At 56.2% G+C, this 26,882-nt stretch overlaps 1 protein-coding gene across 4 annotated transcripts in view; it reads left to right on the forward strand.

Moving 5' to 3' along the window:
- Positions 1 to 22,515, forward strand: part of LOC131272930 (C-type mannose receptor 2) — a 55,604-nt gene extending 33,089 nt beyond the window's left edge. Inside the window, exons 4-30 of one of the 4 annotated variants that reach the window (XM_058292518.2) lie at positions 167 to 331; positions 517 to 630; positions 1,178 to 1,321; positions 4,436 to 4,624; positions 4,747 to 4,901; positions 6,216 to 6,323; positions 8,063 to 8,178; positions 8,570 to 8,718; positions 9,332 to 9,549; positions 10,229 to 10,371; positions 11,655 to 11,757; positions 11,991 to 12,129; positions 12,235 to 12,270; positions 12,585 to 12,745; positions 12,844 to 12,911; positions 13,519 to 13,619; positions 13,938 to 14,080; positions 17,992 to 18,106; positions 18,213 to 18,376; positions 18,550 to 18,658; positions 19,183 to 19,421; positions 19,538 to 19,706; positions 19,799 to 19,948; positions 20,268 to 20,387; positions 20,521 to 20,700; positions 21,078 to 21,104; positions 21,214 to 22,515. In XM_058292518.2, the coding sequence (XP_058148501.1) occupies positions 167 to 331; positions 517 to 630; positions 1,178 to 1,321; positions 4,436 to 4,624; positions 4,747 to 4,901; positions 6,216 to 6,323; positions 8,063 to 8,178; positions 8,570 to 8,718; positions 9,332 to 9,549; positions 10,229 to 10,371; positions 11,655 to 11,757; positions 11,991 to 12,129; positions 12,235 to 12,270; positions 12,585 to 12,745; positions 12,844 to 12,911; positions 13,519 to 13,619; positions 13,938 to 14,080; positions 17,992 to 18,106; positions 18,213 to 18,376; positions 18,550 to 18,658; positions 19,183 to 19,421; positions 19,538 to 19,706; positions 19,799 to 19,948; positions 20,268 to 20,387; positions 20,521 to 20,700; positions 21,078 to 21,104; positions 21,214 to 21,437 (3,749 nt within the window). In that variant the 3' untranslated portion in view covers positions 21,438 to 22,515. Of the gene's footprint in view, positions 1 to 166; positions 332 to 516; positions 631 to 1,177; positions 1,322 to 4,435; positions 4,625 to 4,746; positions 4,902 to 6,215; positions 6,324 to 8,062; positions 8,179 to 8,569; positions 8,719 to 9,331; positions 9,550 to 10,228; positions 10,372 to 11,654; positions 11,758 to 11,990; positions 12,130 to 12,234; positions 12,271 to 12,584; positions 12,746 to 12,843; positions 12,912 to 13,518; positions 13,620 to 13,937; positions 14,081 to 17,991; positions 18,107 to 18,212; positions 18,377 to 18,549; positions 18,659 to 19,182; positions 19,422 to 19,537; positions 19,707 to 19,798; positions 19,949 to 20,267; positions 20,388 to 20,520; positions 20,716 to 21,077; positions 21,105 to 21,213 lie in introns of all 4 variants that reach the window. The other 3 variants (XM_058292516.2, XM_058292517.2, XM_058292519.2) reach the window with 3 other exon arrangements.
- Positions 22,516 to 26,882: the final 4,367 nt, after the last annotated feature.

Consider the following 26,882-nt stretch of genomic DNA (forward strand, 5'->3'; position numbering starts at 1 on the left):
CGGAGGAGCCTCTGGGGCCGGGAACCGGGGAGGGATCACCACACGAGTGGCAGAACTTTCAGGACTTTCAGCCAGCGTGGGGTCTCTTCTCTTCCTGAGGGACCCCCGTGTGGGCCCTGAAGGAAAGGGCTGGGGAGGGACCCATGTCTGGCCATCTTGGTGGCAGGTAATGACTGCGAGACTTTCTGGGACAAGGACCAGCTGACGGACAGCTGCTACCAGTTTAACTTCCAGTCCACGCTGTCGTGGCGGGAGGCCTGGGCCAGCTGTGAGCAGCAGGGGGCGGATCTGCTGAGCATCACCGAAATCCACGAGCAGACCTACATCAATGGTGAGGTGGTGGGGACGCCCCCTCTTCCCTGCTGGGTCCCCAGACCCTGGGCAGGGCAGGGTGAGGCAACAGGAGCCTGAGACCTTTGCTCCCCATCTTAGAAGAGCCTTGAGCCCCTTCTGCTTGTGGGAGGGCTGAGGGGGGGCCCGCCCCTTCTCATGCACCCCCTCTCTCCCCGCTGTCAGGGCTCCTCACTGGCTATAGCTCCACACTTTGGATTGGGCTCAATGACCTGGACACCAGTGGAGGCTGGCAGTGGTCGGACAACTCGCCCCTCAAGTATCTCAACTGGGAGAGCGGTGAGGCGTGGGCTTTGGGGTACAGGGAGGTCTGGGACCTGACAGGCCCCCTCCTCCACAGTAAGCAGTGGTCTGTGGTGGTGGCAGGGGAGGGACGGCTCAGATTTTGACCTCCTCTTGGACTGGCCCCCACTCTGGCCCCTGCAGGGCCTTTGTGTGAATTAGGAGCCTTGCCCTTTCCTCCAGGCAGGCAGATGGGGCTCTGCCCCAGGGCACGGGCCTTGAGGAGTGGGCTGGATTTCAGGGCCCACTCAGCCCCTCAGCCTACCCGTGTACCCAGCAGCAGCCTGGCCAGGCCCACAGGGAGGGGTTGCGTGTGTGGGGGGTGGAGGTGGTACCAGGGCTGGCGGTTGGGCAGAGTTCAGGGTGGTGCTGGCCTGGGTCAGAAACGGCAGAGGACCTGCAGAGCCCAGCAAGGGGGAACCAAGCCGAGGGCTGGCACCTGGAGCTGGCTCAGGCTTCTGAGGCCACAGGCTCTGAGCAGGGCCCGGGGCCCAGGGTGTGAGCTTCCCTCTCCTGGGGTGCTGGCGCCCTGCCCTCCCCACAGATCAGCCCGACAACCCCAGCGAGGAGAACTGTGGGGTGATCCGCACCGAGTCCTCGGGTGGCTGGCAGAACCGCGACTGCAGCATCGCGCTACCTTACGTGTGCAAAAAGAAGCCCAATGCCACGGCTGAGCCCACCCCTCCAGGTGAGTGGGGACTCTGAGCGGCAGAGGGTGTTGCCAGGACCACAGCCACAGCTGGTCCAGTCCAGTTGGTGGTGCCACTGCCGGCAGGGCACCAGGTGACTCGGGGTCTGCTCTGTTCTTTCTTGATCGCCCAGTTCATGCCTGGACAAGTGGGCATGTGTCATTTCTCCATCTGGGGAGCATTTGCTGAGAGCTGCATTAAATGCTGGCATCCCTCACTGTGCCCTGCTGGAGGCAACAGACCTCGCAATGCCTGATTAGAATGCCCTAAGTTATGGGCTGTTACAGAAATGTGTGTATTAGAAGAAACTGATCTGTTAGGAAGGGTTTTTATGGAAGTGACATTTGATTTGGGCCTTTTTTTAAAAAAAAAGCTTTACTTATTTCTTTCCCCTTCTCCCCCCACCCCACCCCGGTTGTCTGCTCTCTGTACATTCGCTGTGTGTTCTTCTCTGTCCACTTGCATTCTTGTCAGGCGGCACTGGGAATCTGTCTCTTTTTGTTGCGTCATCTTGCTGTGTCAGCTCTGTGTGCGGCGCCACTCCTGGCTGGGCTGCACTTTTTTCACGCTGGGCGGCTCTCCTTGTGGGGCACACTCCTTGCGCGTGGGGCTCCCCTATGCAGGGGGAACCCCTGCGTGGCACGGGACTCCTTGTGCATGGCAGCACTGCATGTGGGTCTGCTCACTACACAGGCCAAGAGGCCCTGGGTATTGAACCCTGGACCTCCTATATGGTAGGTAGATGCTCTATCAGCTAAGCCATGTCTGCTTCCCTGATTTCGACCTTTCGGGCTGAGTATAAGTTTAAAGGGCATGAGAAGGCATGAGGGAAGGGCCTCTGGGCAGAGGGAAACCACCTGTGCCAAGGGGTGGAGGCCTGGTGGTACATTTGGTTAGAGCATAGCCACTACTTGAAGTGTGGCCCTCAGAGCAGCAGCACAGCATTGCCTGGGAGCTTTTTGTCCCCACCCCATACTTATGAATCAGAACCTGCGTTTAGCAAGGCCCTTGTGATCGTGTGTTCCTAGCGTGAGAAGCCTGGCTTGAGAGCATGGTGAAGAGAACCGTTCAGAAAGGCAAGTTGTGGCCTGGCCCTGAAAGGTCTTGGCCTCTGGATAAAGCCTGTGTGGGTCCCCGTTGGCTGTTTTCCTTCCCAGGTTTCTAAGCCAGGGAGTGGCTTGCTTAGCTTCATGACTCAGGGGGGTGGCTCTAGGGGCTTCGTGGAGAAGTGCTGTGCGATGGGCAGGGCCCTGCTTTGGGGACCAGAAGAAGCTTGGATTGCACTCCTGCCTCTGCCCGTTCCCAGCCTGTGCCTTGGGCAGGCACTTGCTGTCACGTGCAGGTGGGGGCTGTCAGGTGCAGGGTGAAGCCCTGCCCCAGGCCTGGCACCAGGAGCTTCTCAGGAGTTGGTGGGTGCTAATCAGTGGTGAGTGGAGGGGCTTCTGCAGAAGCAGCTGCAGGGACTGTGGAGAGGGGATCTTTATAAGGAAAAAATGGCAAAAAAAAAAAAAAAAACCCATGAAAATCCAAAAAACCCTGCAAACCCACAGAAAGTAAAGAGCTTGTAAATAGCTTACAGAGTGAAATTTTCTGCTCCTGACCCTTAAAGTCTTGCCAAAGGTTGATTCAGGGACAGTGGGCCACTGCTTTCTGCCCTCAACCCCTAGTGGAGCAAAGATTTAAATCACCCACAACCCACAACTAGAGCACCCCACCTCTAGCCGCCGGGGGGCTGGGGCGGCGCCTATCTGAGGCTTTCCCAGAAGCTGCTTTCTGAGGAGAGGAGGACCCACAGGCCCCCGGCGGGCCTGACCCCTCGGTCCCCGGGCTGTGACCAGCGCGGCCTCTGTGGGAAGCCCTCTGGGGCCTCACGGGGCCTGCATGTATGTCTACGGTGGAAACCCCAGATGTTCTTTCCTCATCCCAGCCCACTTCTCTGGGCATGAGGCACGTATTCCAGGCATTTGTCCAGGCGGGTTCTGTCTTCTGGGTCTCCTCCCTAAATTCACGTCATTTAAAAGAAGGCGCCATCTTGCCTCCCACAGCCCCACGCGGCCTCCTCAAGTCTGAACCTTCCCTGAACTTTGTGGTCTGTCTGGTGCCGCAGCCTCGGGTCTCAGCTCATTGGCTAGCCAGAGATGATTGACAGGCCCTGAACCAATGCGCGAGCCCCTTGGGCTCGCAGCCCTACCCCCGGTGCGGGGTCTCCAGGAATGGTAGAGAATGGCGCTCCCCTCACAGGGCATCCCGGGCGCGGCTTCGAGTGGGCGCGCGCTCTCCCCTTGCCAGGCAGAATCCTGCCTGAGCCTGACAGTGTGGGTGGTTTGGCGAAGTCCTTTTTATCTCTCCAAGGGCCAGGTGAGGGCTTGTTTGCCTCAACTGCCTTCGTACCCCGTCCCTAGATCTCTGGCCACAGGGTGTACCTGAAATGTCCCGACGCAGGGGCAAGGAAGGGCCTGGGGTCCGGTCCCTGGGAGCAGGGAGAAGAGCTGGGAATCGGGGAGGGGGCCCGGGGAGGAATCCCGGCCAGGTGGGAGATGGCTTCGCTCCCAGGCGGCCAGCTGTGACTCCCGCGCCGCCAGCCCTGCCTGCCCCGTGGACCTTGCCAGCACCGACCTGCCAACGCCTCAGGCTGGCCGTGGCCCCCTGGGCCCCAGCGGGGGCTCAGGGCCTCGTGTCCCATTCTCCTCATCCGGGGCTGCTGGGCCAGCACAGAGTCCGTGTCAATAGAAGTTATTTGAGGGAAGTATGGTGGCTCTGTTTATGGAGCCAGGTGGAGAGGAGGCGAGATCAAATCTTGTAGCAGAAACCGCATTTACAAAGGAGGAAACTGAGGCTGGTCTGTCCTGACTCTCTCTCTGAGACCCCCAGCCAGAGGGACTGGCCTGTCTTGGGTCGACTCTGCCACCACCCCTGGGTCCTCCTCCTCCTCAGTGCTGGAGGGTTTTGTCTTTTCAGCATCTCCAAGGCCAGCCCTGGTGGGGAGGGCACTCCTGGGACAGGTCACCTCGGGGGGAGGTGACTCCAGGACCCTGCGCTTTGCTGACACCGAGTGGGTGGTGGCAGGGGCTGGGTGGCTGGGCCCCTGAACAGCAGCTTCGCGGTCTCTGCAGATGTGTGGGCCAACGTGAAGGTGGAGTGCGAGCCCAGCTGGCAGCCCTTCCAGGGCCACTGCTACCGCCTACAGGCCGAGAAGCGCAGCTGGCAGGAGTCCAAGAAGGCGTGCCTGCGGGGCAGTGGCGACCTGCTCAGCATCCACAGCATGGCCGAGCTGGAGTTCATCACCAAGCAGATCAAGCAAGGTGAAGGCTGCCTGGCGCCTGCCTTCCCCAGGAGGCCCAGGCGGTGTGCCTCCCTCCCCTGCTGTCGCTGAGGCTGACCCCTTCACTATCCCCTCCCTTTTCCCCTCCCACTGCACCCCTAGAGGTGGAGGAGCTGTGGATTGGCCTCAACGATTTGAAACTGCAGATGAATTTTGAGTGGTCCGACGGGAGCCTTGTGAGCTTCACCCACTGGCACCCATTTGAGCCTAACAACTTCCGGGACAGCCTGGAGGACTGTGTCACCATCTGGGGGCCGGTGAGATCCCCCTCTCCCTATGACAGGGCTCCAAGATACACTGCTACCCTCCTCGTGCTACCCCAGCTGAAGGGCGTGTTTAGCAGCCTCCCCACCCCTCTTCCTCCCACCTCTGAACGTCCTGCTCTCAGTGCCTGCCTATAACCCCCCCATCGCCTCTCTGCAGCTCCCCTTCCCCACCACTCCCCTCCCTTCCATGTAGAGAGACTGGGTTTGAATCCCACCTCCACCCCCAACTATCTTGATCACCTTGGACAAGTTACTCACCCTCTCTGTGCCTCAGTTTCCTTATTTGTCAGTGGAACACCAATGGTGCTGACTTCATAGGGTTGATGGGAGGTGCGTTCTTGGTCTCCTGCCAGCTGTGCTTCCTCGCCAGCAGGTGGCATCAGAACCCACGTTATTCGTGGAGATGCCCCTTGAGCAGGGCTGCTGCTGCCACCACCTGCCTCCAGGAACCTCCCAGCCCAGGGTCCTGTCTCCAGAAATTATAGGGTTGTGACTGTCACAGTTTGGGCTCAGATACCATGTGGGTAGATGGAGGGATTGACTCAAGGCTTTAAGCAGAGATAAACCATTTAAAAAGTGGGATGCAGCCAGGGGACAAACCACCCGCCCCAGGGACAGACCAGACATTCTGCCATCAGATGCTGCAAACAAGGGCTGTCGTGTCAGAACCATCTGACAGAGGGGATGCTATTAAAAAAAAAAAATTTTTTTTTATTGAGTGCCTGCAATGTGCCAGGCACTCTCCTGGGTGCTGGGCATGCACAAACACCTCTCCCCTGAGGCAGACAAGCCGCTGGCTGGGAGGCTGTGGACACTGAAGAGGGCTCGGGATGATTAGGGGCTGAGGACCGAGTCCTCTTCAGGGTCATCAGCTGAGACGCGGGGCTCAGCACACAGACCTTTGCTCACCTGGGCTACAGGTACTGGGTGGGTGCCTTTCCAGAATTGGGAATCCCGTCCTTCTGTTCTGCTGTTGGTTACTTTAACAGTCGTAGCCAGCTTGCCCCAGATGTTCATAGAATGAACTACAAGTAATGTACAAGATCACCCTCTTCCGTTTAGACAATAGTTGTCGGAGTTTCAAGGAATCTGAATGTCAGTTATTTCATTTGTGCCCTCATCAACCCCATGAGGCTTATAGAATTCATACTGTCACCCCCATTCCACCACCTGGGACCTGGAGAAGTCACATCTCTGGCTCAGGCAGGGCCGGGTCTAGAAATGAGTTTTGCTGAACAGCTTGGGGAGTTGGGAGTGGAGGTGGGGAGCTCAGGGTTGAGACTGTCCCTCATCCTCTGTTCCCAGGAGGGACGTTGGAATGATAGTCCCTGTAACCAGTCCTTGCCGTCCATCTGCAAGAAGGCAGGCCAGCTGAGCCAGGGGACCACCGAGGAGGACCATGGCTGCCGGAAGGTGAAGGTGTTTCTGGAGCTGCCCTGGCTGGGCCACAGGGGCTCCCAGGATGTAGCAGGTGGTCGGGACACTGACGGCTTGCCTGGCACCCGCCTCTCCTTGGCACAGCCCCTCCTTTCGCTCTCCAGCTTACTTTGTTCCTGAAGGAGTGATGCTGGGTGGGGGTGGGGCGGGAGGAAACAGTTTCCCACCCCCCACCCAGAGCTCTCTCTCCATGGAAAGCTGCTCCCAGAGCCGAGGCCAGCGGGTGGGCCATGTGCTCTGCCTACCAGGTCCTGCCACCCCACCTCTAATTGGTGAGCAGAGTCCACACCACCTGCTGAAGGGTGTGCTTGTCAGTCTCTGGAGGAATGAGAGGCTGTGCTGGGTGGGGATGTGTCTTCTCTTTCCTTGTGCCCCCAGATGTTCAGGAAGGGAGGGAGAGACATTGCTCATAAGATACTTGGTGGCGTTTTGGCCCCTAATGGCTCCCTTTGCCCAGGCCAGTGGTCACTCCCCTCCTCCCGCCCCTTGCTGACACTCTGGCTCCTTGCTGTTTCCTACAGATCAAGCCCCCTTAACCACCCACCCCACCCCAAGCCCTGCCTCAGGGAAGGAGCAGGAAACACCAACAGGCATTACCTCCAGTGGGGGAGAAGGGAGAGGCCAAGGGGCCTGGGGCCAGCTGGGTGAGGGATGGCCCAGGGGCTCTGTCCTGGGGGTGGGGGAATTAGGAACCACCCTAGCACCAGGGCCAGCGTGGAATGTATGTGTTGGAGGGTGGGGGGCGTGTTGAGCAGCCAGAAGTCTTACTATAGCCCCTGCTGGGCACACAGGGATACCTTCACCCCCACCCCCACCCCACAGCACACACACATGGTTCTCTTCTGCACTGGCTTCTGTCCAAAGGCCTGTATCTTTTTCTGCCATCTTCCAGCTCATCCCAACGCTGCCAGGCCCAAGGCCTCCAGGAGGCAAAGTTTAGGAGTGCAGGGCTCTGTCAAGGAAAAGCAAGTGGGTTCCACATTGTGCGGTCTGTGTGACCTTGGGCAAGTCACTAACTTTCTCTGAGCCTCCCCTCTAAGGCAGGATTCTTGGTGGCTGGGAGCAGAACCTCTCAGGGTGGCCCACAAGGAGAAAGATTGGTGGGGTGAAGCCCTGGAGGGCCTCGTGAGTGTGGGCAGTGGAGAGCTAGCTCCCAGGAGCCCATGCCATGCCTGTGCCAGCCTTGCTACTTACTGAGGCTCTGCCCACACAGTCCCTTCTCTGCCTAGGGACATCCTCCTCTTCTCTAGCTTTTCCAGCACCTTGAGGACTACCAGCCCCCTCTATATCCTGGAACTGCCCCCAACTCTTGAGCTCTGGATCCCTAGCCACCTGGCAGTTTCCCCACTATGGGAATCCCAAGAGGGGACTCCCTTGAGCCTTTCCTCTTTCTCAGTCAGGCCATGAGCCCGACCACTGGCTGACCTCCCATGAGCCACCCTTGGGCCAAATTTCTACCCATGGTTTGAGGAGTTGTGGATGATGGTGGGGAGGGTGTGGAAAGTGACAAGGTGCTGAACACAGTTCCCCACCCATTCCACAGCCCCAAGACTGCCATCCCTCGTGTCAAAACCAGTGTCCCTGCACCCTGCACCCAAGCCAGGGCACGTTTAGTGATGTCACCTATCACATGCCCCCACCCCAGGATTTATGGGTGAGGAGGAGAGTCGTCCTCCCCACAGACACTGCTCTTCTGCCCACTCTTCTTGAGCCAGGGTTGGACATGGCACAGCCCATCCTGCTACTGGCTGGGAGAGGACCAAGTGACCTACAGCGAGGCCCGGCGCCTGTGCACCGGCCACGGCTCCCAGCTTGTCACCATCACCAACAGGTACCGGAGGGAGTGGGCACCCTGGCCAGCCCCTGGCCCCTGTCCTGGCCTAATGCAGCCACCACTCAACTCCTGTCATGCCAGAGGGAACCACACTCCTTTGAGCCCTGCCAGGCCCCAGAGTCCTTTTCTTGTCTTATCATGAGACTGACTGTCATTCATTGAGCAACCCCATTATAGGGCAGGGCCTGCACAGGAGCTGGAGAGACATTCTTCTTGGGCATCCAGCCCTGTCTACTTTCTTCTCAGCCAGGCAAGGACGTGCAGACAGTAGAAGGGGCAGCTGTGAGGTTCCCTGAGCAAATTACTGGCCAGAAGCAGCACCCCCAGCTCCCAGGGCAGGGAGTGGCGGGAGGTGAGCACCCTACCTTGAGCGACTTCTCTCCCACAGGTTTGAGCAGGCCTTCATCAGCAGCCTCATCTACAACTGGGACGGCGAGTACTTCTGGACGGCCCTGCAGGACCTCAACAGCACCGGCTCCTTCCACTGGCTCAGTGGGGATGAGGTCACGTATACCCACTGGAACCGGGACCAGCCTGGTGAGTCCCCCTCACAGCACCTGGTCACCCCCCTGCTTTGACTTTCTGTGGTGACGCTGGGATGCCAGTCCCAACAACCAGGGCTTTAGTAAACTGCTCATCTGGACAGTGTGGTATAGTGGGTATGAGCACAGGCCAAACTGCTGGGCCTCCGATCCTGAGGCTGCTGTAGAGTAGCTGTGCAGCCTTTGAGTCTCAGTTTCCTCATCTGTGAAATAGAATAATGGTACCTCTCATAGGGTTGAGTCTTTTTGGGTGTCAAGCACTTAAAGAATAGTGAGCACCATACAAGTGCTGTTATTATTACCTTTGCATATTTGTTATCTTTTTTTAACCCTTCTAATTAGCCAATGAGGTAGATGATGAAACAGGCTCAGGGAGGTTAAGCAACTTGCCTAAGACCTCACAGTGAGTAAATGCAGAGCTAGGGCTGGCACCTAGTCCCTCTGCCTCTACTTCCTTTCCTCCCACCTGGCCCAGACTCCCAGAGGGTGTCCCTGCAGGAAGGGCCACACTGGTTCTGAGGGTGAGGGCTTGGTGGTGTCCCGTGGGAACGAGGGAGGGCCAGGCTGTGCATCCTCCCAGCATGCGGGTCTCTCTTCCCCCTCCTCAGGGTACAGCCATGGGGGCTGCGTGGCCCTGGCCACGGGCAGCGCCATGGGGCTGTGGGAGGTGAAGAACTGCACTGCATTCCGGGCTCGCTACATCTGCCGGCAGAGCCTGGGCACACCAGTGACGCCAGAGCTGCCCGGGCCAGACCCCACGCCCAGCCTCACCGGCTTCTGTCCCCAGGGCTGGGCCTCAGACCCCAAACTCCGGCACTGCTATAAGGTAGGGCAGCCTGTTGGCATGGAGGGAGGGACAAGAACAGAAGGACAAAGAACAGTCCAGACAGGAGACATCTTTCCTGACCCCAGGCTGCAGACAGTTAATTTCCAGTGAAAAGTCTTGTGGGTGGGAATTGATCTGGACAAAATGGAACTGAGGCCTGACACATAGTAGGTGCTCAGTAAATATTTGAAGAATGGAAGGAACCATAGAGACCATCTATTTCAGAGGTTTCCAAGTGTTAGGCCCAATCTGGTTGCTCTTCAGAATCACCTGGGGAGCTTGATGAAAATATAATCTTCTAGGCAGCCACGATGGAGAGTTGGATTGAGTAGGTCAGGGTGGTGCCTGGTAACCTGCATTTTAAAACCCTGCCTGGTTTGGAAACCACTGACGTCGTCCAAGGCCTTTGATTACTCAAGGAAATTGAAGTCCAGGGGAAGAAAAGGGATTTGCCCACAGCCCAGATCTCCCTGCTGGTTAGGGGGATGGGGCAAAGGGGCATTTCCTAGCAACTAGCTGTGCCAGCTTCTCCTCCCCATTCTCTAATTAGCACAATTGTTCTTAGCTGGGCAGAACCCCCCGTCCAGTGAGGCCCCAGGCCCAGCCCTTGCTGTCATGGGGTACACAGTAGGTGCCTCTGGGGGAAGGCAGCTTAGACAGCTTAACTCTGCTCCTGTAGGTGTTCAGCTCAGACCGGCTTCAGGACAAGAAGAGCTGGCTCCAGGCCCAGGGAGCCTGTCAGGAGTTGGGGGCCCAGCTGCTCAGCCTGACCAGCTACGAGGAGGAGCACTTCGTGGCCAACATGCTCAACAAGATCTTTGGGTACTGTTCCTGGGATGGTCAGGGCTGGGGTGGGGGAGGTCTGTGTGTGTCACAAGTGGCCTGCACACACATGGGTGGGAGCTGGCATGGCTGGTAGACTCTTGGTTTTGCTGGACACAGGGCAGGGAGTCAGAGTGAAGGTAACCCCAGGAGGCCTTGGAATGACCCATGTGACTGCTACTAGTGCCAGGACCATGCCATCCTCCTGCAAGTAGCCACTGTCTCCCTAGAGGCTTGGGAGAACACACGTGGGAGGCCCTGTGTAGCTCATCAGCACGTCCTCCCCCAGACTCACCAACTTTTACCTAAATAACCTACTTCCCTCAATCTGATCCAAGTGAGCATTTCCCCCTACCCTACATTATCCTATAATAACCAACACCCTTCAGTAAACAGCTTTTCTAGAAAGATAAGAGGCACAAGGCTGCACATCTGAGTGTTTGTCCATGGGCGTCCCTCCAGGGAGGACCCTCCAGAATCCCATCTCTGTGGGCTCAGAGCATCCTGGACTTAAGAGTAGCTACACGCCCTCAGCACTGGGGAAAATCCCAGTGGATCCAGGCTTCCTGCAATCTTCGTTCCTGGATTGTCTCCTCCCAGCAGTACACATTAAGATCACCTTATTTAGAATACTGATTTTATTTTATTTTTTTAAGGAGGTACTGGGGTTGAACCTGGAACCTCATATATGGGAAGAAAGGTCTCAACCATTGGGCTTATACCCGCTGCCCAAGAATACTGATTTTAATAGTTCACAGTTACTGTATCTTGCTGTGTGCTAGGTCCCATGCTAAACACTCATCCTCTCACCAGCACTAGGAAGTACATGCAGTTACTGACCCTCTTAATAAGAGATTAGGTGACTTGCCCAAGGTCGCTGAGCTGGGACATGGCTGAACCAGGGCTTGAATCCAGGTTTACCTGACTCCAGAGCCCCTGGTCTATGCCACATCCTCATCAACGCCCTCGACTCCCCAAGGAGAGGCCTGCAAGATCTTGTTGGGTAGGGTAGCCCCCACCCAAAGGGAAGCCAAAGGAAGGTAGAGGCAGTTCTCTGCCCTTGAGCTGGACACCTGGTCCAGCCTCCCCTCCTCCCCAGATCTCTTTGAGGAGCGAACTTGTAAAAAGTGGCTCCAACAACGTGTGGTCTGTATGAAACCCAGATGGCGAGTCCCAAGGCGCTGGGGGGCTGCTCTGGCCACAGCTGCAAGGAGCACAGCTCCTCTTGGTCTCATCTCTTTCCCCCTCCCCATTTCCTCCCTTCCCGCCCCTTCGGGCTGAAGTGAATCAGAATCCGAGCTCCATGAGCAGCACTGGTTCTGGATCGGCCTGAACCGTCGGGACCCCACAGCCGGGCAGAGCTGGCGCTGGAGCGACGGTCTGGGGGTGAGGGGGCGGGGAGGAGGGCGGGGCCCGGGAGGTGGGCGCGGCTTGGCAGGGTGGGGCCTCTGGCCCCAGCGGGCGGGTAAAGGGCAGCGCGGGATGGGGGGCTGGGGAGGTGCGGTTTGCGCCCCACGCAGGTTGGGGGTTCCCTGTTCGGGTCGGGCCTCATTGCTTACCTGTTCGGGTACCTAGACTCCCCTCCATTCTCCCCTTCCTCTCCGCACCCACGCCCGCAGTTCTCTTACCATAATTTCGACCGGAGTTGGCACGACGACGATGGAATCCGGGCCTGTGCGGTGCTCGACCTGGCCTCCCTACAGTGGGTGGCCATGCAGTGCGAGATGCAGCTGGACTGGATCTGCAAGATCCCTAGAGGTGCGAGTGGGGAGTGGGGGGAACGCAGCGAGGGGTGGCGGGACCTGGCGTCCAGGGGACGGTCTCCTTTCCCCTACAGCCTCTCTGCCCACATTGTTCCCGCAGGCGTGGACGTGCGGCAGCCTGAAGTCAACCCCCAAGGTGAGGCCCCTGCCCACCCCACACCCCACCGCGGCCCAAAGCCAACCCCACTGGGCCCGAATCAGGGGAGTCAGGGGTAGGAGGGAAGAGAAAAGCGACTGGCAGCAGGGCATCCTCAGCCCCACCACCGCCAGGAAAGGGGCAGGCCCTGGGCCCAGAGCCTGGCATGACAGCCACCCGGGCCAGTGGGCCCACAGGATTGCTTCCCGCTGTGCTGGCTTGCCCTGGCCCTGCCCTGGCCTTGTCTTTTCCTCCGGGGCCCAGCACGGCCCCAGCCTGGCCACCCACTCTGGTACCCCACGCTGCCCCTGCAGGCCGGCGGGAATGGCTGCGTTTCCAGGAGGCGGAATACATGTTCTTTGAGCACCACTCCACGTGGGTACAGGCGCAGCGCGTCTGTCCTTGGTTCCAGGCCCAGCTGGCCTCTGTGCACAGCCAGGCTGAGCTAGACTTCCTGGGGCACAACCTGCAGAAGGTAGGCACATGAGTGAGGAGGGGGCTGCCGGCGGGAGGAGGGTAGTCGGGAGGAGGCCAGCGGTAGGCCTTGCCAACCCTCCCTTGCTGCTTCCCCAGTTCTCCCGGGGCCAGGAGCAGCACTGGTGGATCGGCTTGCACACCTCAGAGAATGACGGCCGCTTCAGGTAGGGGCTGCGAGGGATGGCCATGGCGAGGCTGGAGGTGGGAGACAGCACGGCACAGAGTCCGGCAGGCCTGGATTTGAATCCAGCCCTGTCCTTGGTTGAGTGTGACTGTGAGCCAAATGACTTAACCTTTCTGGGCCTGGGTTTTCTCACCTGGAAATGGGAATTGATTAGGTCATGGGCAAAGCATGATGGTCCAGAGAAGCCTCTGCATGTTGGCGGGAGGAGTGGATATCATTTCACACAGGGTAGGGGGCTGGGGGGCGGGCAGGAAGAGGAAAGAACTGGAGGCTCAAAGCATGGGGAACACACGGGAGCACATGGGAATCTGAGCACACCCTTGCCTTTGGGTTCCTGCTCTGGGATTCTCGGGCTCTTTTCTGGTTAGAGAGGTGAGTGTCCAGGGAGGGATGGGGCCTTACCTGGGGGCCCCTGGTCCTTGGGTCCCCAGCTGCATTGAGCTCAGTAGCCCCCACCTGCAGACTGAAGCCCCTGAGCCCCTGGACTTGGTTCTTCCTTGCCCCCCGTCCACGGCCTTCATTGCTGTACACGGGAGGCCTAGCCTGGAAGCTGGCGCTGGGGTCATCCCTCCTTGGTGCCATTGCAGGTGGACAGATGGTTCCATTATAAACTTCATCTTCTGGGCACCTGGCAAACCACGGCCCATCGGCAAGGACAAGAAGTGTGTGTACATGACAGCCAGCCGAGGTGAGGGCAAAAGGCGGCAGAGGGTGCAGTCAGCCGAGGAGAGCGGAGATGTGGGGGGCAGTGAGCTGAGCCTGGGCAGGACCCTTCCCTTTTAACATTCTCTATGTTTCTGCAACCCCACAGATCTTGTCAAAACTCAACCCTGGGGCAGGGGGGAGGGCTGTCCCCATGTCCCCACAGCCACAGAGGACTCGAATTCAGAGCTGGACACGGGCCCTGAGCCCCAGCCCACACTTCTCCCAGGGTATGGGGTGAGGGTGCTGCCAGCTCTGCTCTGCTCTCGAGTGACTGCCCTCCCCTCCTGCCCTTTCTCCGTAGAGGATTGGGGGGACCAGAGGTGCCTGACAGCCCTGCCCTACATTTGCAAGCGCAGCAACAGCTCTAGAGAGATGCAGCCCCCAGACCTGCCACCCAAGGCGTTGGGGGGCTGCCCCTCCGGCTGGAACCAGTTCCTCAACAAGGTAGGAGTTAGATAGGGGGTACCCAAGAGGGTCAGGAGAGGGCAGGAACGTGAGAAGGCTGAGCCTCAGAATTCCGGGCCCTCTGATCTTTTTCCCATACCCACCAGCCTCTCTTACTTGGTCCCAATGCCAGGTCTAGATTCTTTTGAAAATAACTCAGTGTACTAGCATTTTCTAATTCATCAGGAAGTGAGAATTTCTAGATAGGTGAATGTATTAGTTTGCCAAAGGAGTGCCATTGCAAAGTACCAGAGATGTGTAAGCTTTTATAAAGGGGGGTTATTTGGGGGAAAAGTTTATAGTTCCAAGGCCATGAAAAGTCCAACTCAAGGCACCATAAGAGGTGCTTTCTCACCAAAGTCAGTTGTCATGTGTTGAAGCAAGATGGCGGGCGATCTCTGCCCAGGTTTCAGCCTTCCCCTCAAGCTCATCCCGTCCTATTGAGCTCCAAGGGTCCAGCTTCTTGGGGCTTCCTGCTTAAATGATCCTGTAGTCCTCTCTCTCCTGGCATAGGGCTTGTTTCTTCTGGGCCTCCTATATCACTCTCGGCTGTTCTGCTCATCTCAATTTCAGCTGTAAGCTCTCAGGCACATAGCTCATCTTTCCTGGGGACTCAGGTGTTGAGCCTCTCCTTTCTGTCACATGGCAGGATAAAAAATGGCAGCTCTTTCTCTTTCCCTGTCTGTCTCAGTCAGTGTTTCTCTGTGTTTCTGTTTATATCAGATCCAGCAAGGGGGTAGAGACACAACCTGAGTTACTGCTTACTGATGTAGCCACTCAAAAGCCCTAAAGTATTTTTATCAAGTAATCAAACGAAGCCCCCTCAGCTGAATTTAATGCAATCAGGGTATCACACTCAGAGGAATAGATTAGCTTACAAACATTATCTTTCTTTTTTTGGGATTCATAAAATAATCTCAAATTACCACAGTGACTCTTCTAGGTCCAAAACATACTTATTATGAACGCCTATTTTAAAAAAAAATTGAACTTATGGAACAAAAGTATGCTATGTACATGTACATTTTATTTTTATATATAAAATATATACATTTACTTCTCTACTAATATGACTAATGTTACATGTAGTGCAATATGTATAAGAACAAAACAGTATAGGGAAGCGGATGTGGCTCAAGCAGTTAGGCTCCCATCTACCATATAGGAGGTCCAGGGCTCAATACCCAGGGCCTCCTGGTGAGGGCAAGCTGGCCCATGTGGCGAGCTGGCCCATGTGGAGTCCAGGCCCACGTGGGGTGCTGCCCCACACAGGAGTGCTGGCCCACGTGGAGAGCTGGTGCAGCAAGATAACACAGCAAAAAGAGACACAGAGGAGAGATAATAAGAGATGCAGCAGATAAGGGAACTGAGGTAGCACAAGAGAGTGATCCCCTCTCTCCCACTCCGGAAGGTCCCAGGATCAGTTCCTGGAGCCACCTAATGAGAATACAAGCAGACACAGAAGAACACACAGCAAATGGACAGAGAGAATATAATACAAGCAGACACAGAAGAACACACAGCAAATGGACAGAGACAATGGAGGGAGGTGAGAGAAATAAGTAAATCTTTAAAAATTAAAAACAAAATAAAACAGTATAAAGGGTGAGCTAGAGATTAAATAAATTATAATTTAAGTTTTAAAATTTTTTTATTAGTGGTATGAAAATACTTTGTACTCACTCAAAATTTTCAATTATAATAATTATAAATACTTAAATAATTTTATTAAGAGCAAAGTGTATACTTCATTATTTTAAAAAAATCTTAGTCTGACACTGGAATTCATTGACTCAAGATTTTTATAGTTCAGATTATTTAAAAATGCAGATTTAATGGTTAATATAGCTTAAAAAGATGCCTCCCAAAGACAAATAGATCTAAGTGAAAAAAGTTCAGCCATCATGGGTTTGGCTTTCTAAATGGTTCTATCCATTTTTCAGTCCTTCTACCAATCAAGCAAGCAAGCAAAGACTTTTTTAAAAAATCGGCTTTGTTGAGATATAGTTTGAACACTGTACAGTTCACCTATTTAGAGTGTACAGTGCAATGTAAACAAAGGTTTTTGCTAAAAATTTGGCTAGTAAATTTGTCTTCCTGTTTGCCTCATTAATCAGAAGTGTTGCATTTTTTTTTTCATTCATTTCTTCAAGTGTTTTTGTTTTGTTTTTAAGTCTTTGGAAGAACTATTTTCAAAAAATAAGAAAATTCTCTTCCCAAGTGTTTTGAGGTTGTAGAAAGGAAAATTTGGGGCAAAAAATTAACCAAAATGGATGCAGTTTCCAAACATATTTTCAAAATGCTTTCTCTGTAGTGTGGGTTTATTTCCATAAAGTTACTTTTATACCCATGCCTTGACTTCTTATCAGACCCCGTTAGACCATCATGGTTTTTACCTGGTAGCTGACACTTGGCCCGAGAAGAAAGGGGTCATCTCGCCATTTCCTTATTGTTTGTGCTGGCGTCATTAGTATTAGCTTCAGTCAGTGGCTTCTTTGCAGGATATTTTAAGACTACTTATCTCTGCTGTGAGTATTAGATTAGTTAACACTAGATACTATAGTCCATAAACCTTTGCAATACTTGGAGTGCATACTGCCCCTTAGTAACACAAAACTCCCTTTTTCTCCTCAGAATATTCAAGCAAATATCATACCTCTTCAACCTTAAAAAAAAGGGTTAAGATGTGCATTAAAACTTTGGAAAATACAGAAAGGGAGAAAATAAAACTAGCCCATAACCTCCAAAGTCATTACTATCAATATTTGCTATTCTCCTTTGGCCTTTTCTCATACATTTGGGATCATGCTAAATAATGCAGTTTCATTCCCAATTTTTCTTTCTCGGTATTGTATCTTGACCATTCTCCCATGTCATTAAATTTTTTTCTGGAAACTTATTTGCGTGGCTCCTTCTGCCTAATTATTAGGCAGAATATAGTCTACATGTGTAATTGATCTCTTTCAGCGTCATTGTAAAGATACCAATTACTCTGCCCTCTTAAAGCTCTTTGAAGAAGTTGTTTGCCCATTTACTAACCAGCCCAGACATCTTGCATTTATGGGTCCACCTCCCACTAGTCTGACATCTGCATCAGTGAAGCTGGTGTTGGATCTAATCATTAGTAGTAAGAGCTCTCACTTGTTGAGCACCTACTCTATGTCAAGCACTACTATCTTTAGCTCTTAAAATGAACACAAAAGGCAGGTTTTTATTCCCATTTTACAGAAAAGGAACTCAAGGCCAGAAAGTCACATTTGAGCCCAAAATCCGATCCCTTCCTTGGCCCATCTTTGTGACTCCAAAGCTCATTTGCATTCTTTCTCCCCCGTCACACTGCCTCTGATCAGAAAATTACTGGCAACAATTCAGTTTTTAGGAAAGAGACTTCATGTGACAAAAGATTTCCCACACATTGTTCCTTTAGCCTTATGGAAGTATTGAAGGTGGAAAAAGAGGCACATAAAATGGAAGAGTTAGAAGCTGCTGCCTTAACAAAGACTATTCAAAAATAAAGATGAAAGAATCCAAGAGGTGCTTATGTAGTTCAAAGGGCAGGATAACAGATTTCAGACAACACTCAGGAAGGTGGTTAGCAGAAAGAGAGACAGACCTTGTTCTCATCCACCTAGTGCTTGGTGCTATTGTCATAGTAGAGTCTGGGTGGCCCACAGAAATCCTCCTATTTACAAATCCCCCAGAGTATGGGCAAGTGTGTGTGGATTTGCCAGGCCATGTTGAGAGAGTGCCAGAGCCCTTCCCAGGGAGACCCAGCTGTCCTGGTTCCCAGATATTTCTCTCAGCCTCCAAAGTCTCCGCAGGGGCTGCTGCTGAGGGGGTGCAGTGGGGTTTCTGGGTTGGTGGGTCAGGGAGGCGGAGCTGGACATCACACCTCCCCCTCCATCCCACAGTGTTTCCAAATCCGGGGCCGGGATCCCCAGGACCGAGTGAAGTGGTCAGAGGCACAGTTTTCCTGTGAACAGCAAGAGGCCCAACTGGTCACCATTGCAAACCCCTTAGAGCAAGGTAGGGCCAGCTTGGGGGGCCCCAGTGTCCTCTGGCACAGCCCCACGAAATAGCCAGAGGAGATGCCTCGCCACTCCACTCCTGACTCTCTTCCTGGGGACTATAGCATTCATCACGGCCAGCCTGCCCAATGTGACCTTTGACCTTTGGATTGGCCTCCATGCCTCGCAGAGGGACTTCCAGTGGGTGGAGCAGGAGCCGCTGCTGTATGCCAACTGGGCACCTGGGGAGCCCTCTGGCCCTAGCCCCGTTACCAGCAGCAACAAACTGGTGAGGACAGCCCTCCTGCTCTCATCCTCACCCCACCGCCCTAGCCAGCTGCCTTCGCCCCTGGGTCTGCCCTCTTCCAACCTCTTTGCCCCCACCGCAGCCTTTTGGGAGCAGTGATGCAAGGGGTGGGGTGCAGCTGCTGGGGCTCCCCTGAGCAGCTCTTCCACCCCCAGACCAGCTGTGCAGTGGTCCTGCACAGCCCCTCAGCCCACTTCACTGGCCGCTGGGGTAGCCGGAGCTGCACGGAGGAGACACACGGCTTCATCTGCCAGAAGGGCACTGGTACGTGTCACTGGTGAATGTAGAAACCCCAGCCAGGCCTCAGCACCCGCCCAAGTGTTGTGGGCCATGCCGGGAGGAATGAGACATGCTCCCTGCCTTCAGGGGGCCCTGGGGTCCCCACCTGAAGCAAGTATCTGTTTGGGAAATAGGCAGCAGGGCAGGTTGCTAATAAGAGGGAAAGAGCACAGAGGGGTCTCAGCAGGAAGGCTTGGGGGTACAGAGGGCTGGCTGGGGAGAGCTAGACATGACTGTGCAGCATAGACATTCACGCTGTCGGGGAACCTGCGGTTTGATGGCTGGGGCTCGTACAGTGCTATGGAAGGGCTCCTCCGCCTGGGTTCCCTGGGTAGGGGTAGGTCAAGGCTCTGGCTGTGTTCACTCGTTTCTGGGCTAACGTGGAGTGTTCATCTCCGCCAAGCACTCTGCCCAGTGGGAACCTGGTCTCTGCCTGGTGCCTGCTGTCCCCCCAGCCTGGTAATGGGGTGAGGCAGAGCCTGGCCTGAGCCCTGGCCCCTTCCCTGTAGACCCCTCCCTGAGCCCATCCCCAGCGGCATCACCCCCTGCCCCGGGCACTGAGCTCTCCTACCTCGATGGAACCTTCCGGCTGCTGCAGAAGCCTCTGCGCTGGCACGACGCCCTCCTGCTGTGTGAGAGCCGCAACACCAGCCTGGCGCACGTGCCCGACCCCTTCACCCAGGCCTTCCTCACGCAGGCCGCCCAAGGGCTGCGCATGCCGCTCTGGATCGGGCTGGCCAGTGAGGAGGTGGGCTCCCAGCACGCTTTTCTCGGGCCCCCTTGCCCAGTGGCCCTCACACCTGGTTCCCCTCCCCCTCCCCTTGCTGCTCTGAGGCACCCGTGCTGATGGCCCCTTGTGCCCAGGGTTCCCGGCGGTACTCCTGGGTCTCAGAGGAGCCGCTGGTCTACGGGAGCTGGCAGGACGGGGAGCCACAGCTGCCCGGGGGCTGCGCCTACATCGATGTGGATGGGGCCTGGCGCACCACCAGCTGCGACACCAAGTTGCAGGGGGCTGTGTGCGGCATCAGCAGGGGTGAGTGTCTGCTGCATGGGGCCGAGGGGTGGGCCAGGTGCAGGTGGCCCTGGGGAGGGCTCTGGGCCAGTCCACAAACCTGCATCCTACAGGGTCTGCTCCTCCCCGAAGAATAAGCCACCATGGCAGCTGTCCCCAGGGGCTGGCTGACTCGGCCTGGATCCCCTTCCGGGAGCACTGCTACTCCTTCCACATGGAGCTGCTGCTGGGCCACAAGGAGGCGCTGCAGCGCTGCCAGCGAGGTGAGCAGGGCGCAGGCCACCCCACCCCAACACACCAATGCAGGTGCTGACCCGCTGGCGCCATTCAGAGAGCCCATGAGGGTAGTGCCCACACTGCACTGTACCTGTGGGCACGCTCACGCCCAGGGTCCCACCTAATACCCAGAGCCGTGGGTGGCATTACATGTGCATCGCACTGATGCCCGCACACTCGCACGCAGATGCCCTGCCTGTCCTCAGGATGGCAGAGAGGAGACCCGGGACTGCCAGTGGGGAGGGGGCGGAGCTCGGCTACCCTAGGGAGGCCTGTCTGCCCTGACGGGGGCCTCCCTGTGCCCAGCCGGGGGGACGGTGCTGTCCATTCTGGACGAGATGGAGAACGTGTTCGTCTGGGAGCACCTGCAGGGCTCCGAGGGCCAGAGCCAGGGTGCCTGGCTGGGCATGAACTTCAACCCCAAAGGTGAGGCGGCGAGGCTGAGGCCCTGGGCTGCAGGGTGATGCCCTCCACTCTGCCCTGAGCCCTGCCCCAGGGCTGGGGCCGGGTTTGTTCGAGAACAGGCGCCCCGCACCCCTCAGTGCCTTCTTCCCCCTAGGAGGGACCCTGGTCTGGCAGGACAACACAGCTGTGAACTACTCCAACTGGGGGCCCCCTGGCCTGGGCCCCAGCATGCTGAGCCACAACAGCTGCTACTGGATCCAGAGCAGCAGCGGGCTGTGGCGGCCCGGAGGCTGCACCAATGTCACCATGGGCGTTGTCTGCAAGCTTCCTCGCGGTGAGCGCCTGCCAGGCACGTGCACGGGCCTCCTTCTACTGCCGGGCTGGGGGGACACGCGGGCACGGACAGACCAGGCCCCAGGCAGCTGGGACCCTCCCCTCCGGTAAACTTGCGAGAACCAGCCTGGGATTTATCTTCCAAACAAGGCTGCAAGGCCCAGAAGTCAGCAGTCCCTGTCACTCTGTAAGGTCACAGATAGGGCTGAAGTCCGGCTCCCTCACTTGCCAAGTCTGACCTTGTGTGTAAAATGAAGAGAGTAGTAGTACCTGCCTTATGTTGTTACAGTGAGGTTTAAAGGGGCTGACACTTCGGACTTGCTTTTCTGTATTTGCTTTTGAAAATAGTATTGACTGGTCCCTCTCTCTTCCTCGCAGCTGAAGAGAGCAGCTTCTCTCCGTCAGGTGAGCCACAGGCAGTGCCCCCCCCTCTTCCCACATCCGTGGTGGCCTGGGCAGGGACCGGGAGGGCCGCCCGCAGGGGGGACACAGGCCTGATGGCCCCTTGCTGCAGCAGCGCTCCCGGAGAACCCGGTGGCCCTGGTGGTGGTGCTGCTGGCCGTGCTGCTGCTGCTGGCCCTGCTCACCGCGGCCCTGATCCTCTACCGGCGGCGGCAGAGCGGGGAGCGCGGGGCTTTCGAGGGCGCCCGCTACAGCCGCAGCAACTCCGGCCCCAGCGAGGCCACTGAGAAGAACATCCTGGTGTCCGACATGGAAATGAACGAGCAGCAAGACTAGAGCCAAGGGCATGGGCAGGGCTTGGGGGGTCAGGAGGAGCTGGGGGGCCTGGGCCCTGGGTCAGCAGGGCCCCCCACCAGCCAGCAGTCCAGAGGGGTGCCCTTGGGAGTGGCCATTGGGAGCCCCTGAGGGCCGGGCCAAGACCAGGCTGAGTGCAGTGTGGTGTTCCCCTTTCTGAGAAGTGGGGTCTGGGGTCTTTTGACCTGGCCCTGTGCCCCCAGTAACCAGAGGCAGGGTGGGAGGGGAAACAGGAGCCTCTTTCTGCCCAGGCCCCCTGCCCAGGCCTGCTGACCCATGCCCAGGCCCCCTTCCTATTAACAGAGCCTGAGGAGGCACCCCTGCCCCTCAGGCAGCCCCCTGTCACTTCTCTTCTTCCCACTGGGCAGCCTCAGTCCCCACCCTGCCCCATTCCCCCTTCTCACCCAGTCCTTCCTTCTGAGCCAAGGCCCTGGGGTTTGGGGCCCCCTCTTGCTCTTGGCAGAGGTCAGCAGGGGAGGCTGAGCCGCTGTCATTCCTGTGCCTGCTGGGGTGGCCATGGGGTGTGGCAGGAGCGGCGGGTCGGGCCTGAGAACAGTGCACTCGTGGGGTCTGCTGGGCTGGAGATGGGACTGTGGAGAGACACCCCAGCCTCCCAGGCGACTGGGCCGGGCTGGGGTGTTGTCTCCTGCCAGGCGGGGGAGCCTCCTGCCCCTGAAAGAGTCCCCTGTGGGGACCAAAATAAGCCCCCTAGTGTTTCCAGCTCCCAGCTCTGGTTTGGAGAGAGGGGAGGGGTTGCCAGCATCCTGGGGACCTTGGAGAAGTGGGACCCCAGGAACGGGGGTGCTCCAGGCGCCCAGCCTTTGGGGGGCCCAGAGGAACGGTACCCCTGCTCCTAGTGAGGCCCAGTTCGGGGAGCCCACCAGGGGCCTTTCCAAGAGGCCAGAGTCCCAGCAGGCCCCAGCGGGACAATGTGAACGTGGACTCAAGGACATGGTCCCTTTTTTCTAGTTCTTAATTTGTTTAATGTGCCATTATTGTTTAAAAAAAAAAAGAAAAAAGGATAGCAAATAAAACACCTTTAAGAGGCTTGAAAGAGGCAGATTCCTGCTTTGTTTTGTCGTGAGCCAGGTTTCCCACTCCCTTGGGAGAGAGGCCGGTTTCAGAATGTTCTCTCTGCAGCCTGCTGCTGTGCTGCTGGGGGGCCCCTCTCCTCTAATGGTGGCTCACCCTTCTCAGCCTGCTCCCTCTTCCCCTGGTCCTGGGGAACCTCACGTGTGTGGAGCGCAAAGGAGCCTCGTGCCCGCACCTGGCAGCACGCGAGGCCGGCCGTTTAGCTCACCTTCCGCCATGTGTAGAACGGGTGCCTGGTAGGGTGGCTTTAAGGGCATGAGCACTCAGTCACCCAGAGCAGCTGGGTGCCCCGGGGGTTGGTTCCGCATCTCTGTCCTTCCAGGGCTGCCTTCATGCCTGTCTTTGAGTGGCGAGGTTCACGCTTGTCCCTGGGCTCTGCCAGCATGGGAGATGGGGTGCACACTCTGCTCCTCCTGTCCGCCCCCCTTTGAGCTGGAGATAGAGCAGCAGCAAACAGAGGAAGCCCTGCCAGCCAAGGACAGATTAGGCTTCCAGGCTCGCCTCGAGTCCTGCTGAGTGCCACCAGCTATGGAGGCGGGAGGGGCTGGTGTAGACGGGGTGTTTGGGGAGGGTGTTGCGTGAGGAAGTGCGACAGGAGGTGAGGGAGTCAACAAAGCAAATACCTACCCCACGTCAGGCAGGGGGACCAGCAAGTGCCAGGGCCCTGCGGTGAGGCCCCGGGGGCTTTGGAGGACGGGCGAGGAGGCTCAGCTGGCCAAGCGTGAGGAAAGGGAGCCAGCGTGGGAGGGTGGGGCACGGGGTGGGGTGGGCCGGGCTGGGACTGCAAAAGGCCTTGACAGTGTAGAGTGTGACTATTATTTCAAGTACAGGCGGAAGCCAGTGGAGGAAGTCGGTGGGAACGGCTAATCTGATTGACCTTTTCAGACCATTCTGGCTAGGACGTGGGAAATAGATGATGGATAGGAAATGGGAGAGTGAAAGCAGGAAGGCTGGCTAGGAAGCCCTGGTAATACTTCAGGCACGAGAATATGGTAGTTTAGATCCGAGCTGCAGCAGCGGTTGGACTCTGTGTTTTGCCTTGTTGAGAATTTTTCTAAGTCTCTACTTCTCTGAATTAGGTAGGAACCATACTGTTCAAAACCTAAACATGAAAGGATTTTCCCCTGGGGAGTCTTGCTCCCACCCTGTCCCCACGCAGCCTGCTCCCTCCTATAGATAACTACTTTTGTTAGGTTCTTGCGTGACTTTCCAGTGTTTCCTTATGAAAATACAAGCAAACAGCTGCCAGATGTCAGAAGGTAGGACGGATGCACTTGGTGGGGACTGGACGAGCTGGGTGAGAGGCAGAAGGGGTCAGGAAACTTGAGCTTTTGGCCAGAACAGTTGGCTGTTGGCTGAGACAAGGAGCCAAGCCCGGGGCCCCTCCAGGGTCCCTCTGCAGCCACAGCTGCGGCTCTCCTGACAGGCCGCGCAGGGCCCACGAGGGGGCCTGGTCACTCAGGGCAGGGAGCCCCGGTCCTTGACGGGGTTGTCTTTAATGAGGAATCCACTTCACCCTGAAGAGATTCGCACTCCAAACCCGTGGCCAGAACAGCGCCCTCTGGGGGTTATCAAGTGCCCTGCCCTTGGCTACAACTCAAGGATCCTTTGACCAGGCCGCTGGGAGCCACCCCAGGGGGAGACCCTGACCCTGGGAGAGAAGAAAGGCAGAGGGGTGCAGGCAGGGTCAAGGGCACGGGCTTGCAGGTGAGAGGGCTGCTGAGGGAGTGAGGATCCAGCGCCCGTGCTCACGGCCCTGGCTGCTGAATGTCTGGGGGCCTAACACATTGAAAAACAGCCATCCTCTCTTTTCTTTCCCAGATCCCTGCACCCCTCCTGCAAGCATTTTAGACAGCTTAGGGGCTCTGGGGGGTGAGGGGTGGTGTCCCTGCAGGGACTGTTCTAAGCCTCCCTGCTTGGGGGCTCCTGCCAGCCCAGAGAAGGAAAAGGGATTGCTCCCGCAGCTTTCTGATGGGGAGGGGCAGGAGAAAGGCTTCTGGGCCTGGGGCCATTCACCCTCTGGCTCCAGGACAGCGCTGATTCTGGCAGAGCTGTGGGACTGCCTCCTTCCTTTCTGCTCATTTTGGCTCAATAAACACGAAGTGCCTACAATGTGTGCCAGGCCATTTGCTGGGGCGGGCGGTGGGGGGGTGGAGGCAGCGCGCTGAGGCCCCTCCCAGCAGGCCTGGGTAAAGACTGACTGTGGCCTCTGAGCCCAGCCTTCGCTGGCAGGGTCGCATGGATGTCCAGGGACTGCACTGCGTCGGGGAATGAACTGCAGGGTGGGGCCGCCCTCCAGAGAATGGCTTCAGGTATTTGTGCAACCTCTTCTTGTCAGCTCAGAGGAGGCCTCCTCCCAGACGTCCTGGCAGACAGCGCTGCGAGGCCACAGGGAGCGGAGGCGACCAGCACACCACACGGCTCTGCCAAGCTGCCTTGAGCACTAGTGTTCCAGTCTACTGCAGGGATAGGGTAAAGAACTGCATCTTGAGGGGGGACCCCAAGAAAGGGAGGAAAGGGGAAAGGAAATCAAGGAAATGAAGAGGGGCTGCGTGGGGGGACCAGCCTGAGATGAAAGTGCCCAGATGTTCAGGCCTGGCCTGATACTTTATTAAGATAAAGAGCTTCCAGAAAGGCTGACTTCACATCTTCACTCCCACCAGGATCAGCGTCATTTGAGGCACAGCTATCCTTCCTTCCTTGTCTGGAGAAGCCAGAAGGAGGCCAGCACTAGAGAAAATGAGGGTGAAGCAGCATTTTGAAATGCACCTGTTTGAAATAGACTCATGGTGGGCACCAGGGTTCCAGGCCACGCATTCACAAAGCTTACTGTCTCTACCCACGGATGGCAGAACTTTAGTTTTAGCCATTTCAGGGTAGTCCCAGTCAGTAAAGTTTCCTAGTCGGGTCATCATGTTCTTTCTTTCCAGGTGCTCAAATTCTGAGGTCTGTGAAGTGTCCAGGTGGGGGTTCACCCAGTCCTCAGCCATCCTGTGTCTTGGATGGGCTCTTTCCCCATACTGGGACTGCAGGAGACCTGGGACACTGCCTCAGACGTGCCACTCCTTCACAGTAATGAAAAAGAACTGAAGTTTATTGCGCATTTCCTGTGTGTAGGCCCCATTTAGCATCATTAACTCATTTAATCCTCCCAACACTCCATGAGGTGGGTGTTACTGTCCCGACTTCACAGATGAGGGAATTGAGACAAGGAGGTGAAGGAATTTGCCATGTCAGTCCTCCACCCTCCATGCATGACAGAAGGTGTTTGGGGGAAGGGGGAAACCAGGGCTGGAGGGCCCCCTATAATCCTGCAGTCGTGCTTTGACACTCAAGAGCTGTTGTCTCAACCTATCATCTCTGCAGAGGGTCTGAGAAGCCCATTTTGAGATTGAACGTTGAAATGAACCCATTTCCTTTGTTCTTCTCTGGCCTCCCGCCCCAAGGCAGAGGGGAACTACCTTGGCAGATGAGCTGGGATAGGCCGTGGGGTACAGTTCATAGAAATGGGGTAGGGGTTCTGTTGATATATTAGAAATGGCCACCACCAAGGATATTTTAAAGCTCACACATGCCCACCCCTCATGGGAGTTAACGTAACCCCGAGTTACAACAGGCGGTCCCAGGGCCACCATGAAGAACAGAACTTCAGTCACAGGAAATCCCAAAGACGCAGAGGTTGCCCTCTCCATCCTCCCCACCTCTTTCAGAAATGGGGAACAAAGACCAGCCAAGATCCTTGCCCCCCAGGAGGGCTCCGCCTGTTTGCTTGGTTTTTTTTGCTCCTTTTTTGCCCCACCTATGAAGCCTGACCCAGAATAGATTCCGGACTTATTTACCCAGTTAGAGAGGGGAGAGAGAGAACCGTGTTCATCAATTGCCTTTTAATAAATGATACCCAGTCCTTCTGGCACCTCAGGCTGTGAGAAGCCCCTTTTGGCAGACACCTGGGCTGCCCCTTAGCATAGGGAGATGGCCATTGGCTGTTTCTCCAGCCCCAGCCCCCATGGGCCGCGTAGGTAAATCCTTGAAATGATTTTCTGTAGAAGGAATATAGTTTTTTTTTTAAAGTGACTGGTTGATGTAAAACCAGTGATGGTCTCAGGGTAACTGCCTCAATCACTGTCACATCTGTAGATTTGAGTCATCCCTCCCTCCATTTTAAAAAAAGTTTTATTGAGGTATAATTTTCAAGTATACCATAAAGTTCATTTTAAGTGTATAGTTCAATGAAGTTTAGAAGAATTATCCAGTTGTGCCACCATCACCACAAACCAGCTTTAGAACACTTCATGGTCCCCAAAAGTTCTCTCAAACCCGTTTGCAGTTAATTCC

Source organism: Dasypus novemcinctus, unplaced genomic scaffold, assembly GCF_030445035.2.
Source record: "Dasypus novemcinctus isolate mDasNov1 unplaced genomic scaffold, mDasNov1.1.hap2 H_5, whole genome shotgun sequence".
NCBI classification, from domain to species: domain Eukaryota; kingdom Metazoa; phylum Chordata; class Mammalia; order Cingulata; family Dasypodidae; genus Dasypus; species Dasypus novemcinctus.